Consider the following 1,123-nt stretch of genomic DNA (forward strand, 5'->3'; position numbering starts at 1 on the left):
CCTGTCTTGTTCACTAACCACCCGCAATGCAGTTTACCCATCTGAAGTGCTGCAGCATGTGTATTTAAATGAAGTTTAAGTTTGAGCTTTCAATCATTACCTGTATATAACACTGTTCAAAGAGTAAGATGATCCATCATAAGAGTTGGCTACGACTAAGAAGTGCTCATCTCCAACAGAAAAGAATTCCCAGTCCACCGCACTGCCATACATGAGGAAATCAAGTTAAAAAAAATGTGGATAATTATTGATTCAACCCCCCAAAACCGTTTATAGTTCAGGCCGTACCTGTATGTTACAATGTCTTGGAATTTGAGGAACATCTTGGTTGTCATATCAAGTTCATATATAGTTGAGTTGATGGTATAGAGGCTTGGTCCTCTCTCACACAGCATGTGTCCATTAGCAACAGCTAGGAAGACTCTGTTTCCAATCTGAAACATCTCCCAGTCTGTAGCCCCAAATGTCTAGAGAAATGAACAGATCTATGTTGAGAAAGAAAAATAGATTTGGTCTGGTAATAATAATAAGTTTTCCAAAACACTCATGCTGCCATGGCTTTTATCATTGCCTTTAAAATGTATAGAAGGTTGAGGTAAAAGGCTGCTTACACCATTTCTGATAAGTAGAAGTTAAACCTCAGAAGTATTTCTATACTAGGTTAAGAAAGTTGTAGCATCTGCATTTTTGGGAAACACAGTCTTGCTGAATTGACACTGACTGCATCCAAAACTTCATGAGATCCATATCACATCACTGTGATATATGACTTTGATTTTGTTAGATGGTAGGATCCCAAGATTTTAATTATAGTGTAACATCATCTAAATGATTGATATTAACAAAAAAACTCTTCTTGTTCTTTTTTCCCCAATTAAACATATCTGCACATGGGGAAATTGCCATCAGAAACGGCTGAAAACATCACAAGCAGTAATAAGTCTGCCTTGTTAAGTCTGTTGACTTTGGATCAGTGATTTAGAAAAAATTCAACAATGATTAAAAATGTTTCACATTTTTATAGACTTGAATAAAAGCAGCCATTACTTTTTCATCTGACTTCCGGATTGCTAATTTGAATAATTTTTATATAAAATAAAATATTCCAAAGAAATTCTAATTT

General features: G+C 35.0%; 1 protein-coding gene across 1 annotated transcript in view; it reads right to left on the bottom strand.

Moving 5' to 3' along the window:
* Positions 1-6: 6 nt before the first annotated feature.
* LOC107576468 (thrombospondin-type laminin G domain and EAR repeat-containing protein-like) overlaps positions 7-1,123 on the bottom strand; it is a 9,777-nt gene continuing 8,660 nt past the window's right edge. The window contains exons 5-7 of the mRNA XM_016262637.1: positions 612-618; positions 289-467; positions 7-202 (exon numbers count right to left, since the gene is read on the bottom strand). Of these exons, the coding sequence (XP_016118123.1) occupies positions 97-202; positions 289-467; positions 612-618 (292 nt within the window). The 3' untranslated portion in view covers positions 7-96. The remainder of the gene's footprint in view (positions 203-288; positions 468-611; positions 619-1,123) is intronic.

This window comes from Sinocyclocheilus grahami, unplaced genomic scaffold (assembly GCF_001515645.1).
Source record: "Sinocyclocheilus grahami isolate Dianchi unplaced genomic scaffold, SAMN03320097.WGS_v1.1 scaffold3742.1, whole genome shotgun sequence".
Lineage (NCBI taxonomy): Eukaryota > Metazoa > Chordata > Actinopteri > Cypriniformes > Cyprinidae > Sinocyclocheilus > Sinocyclocheilus grahami.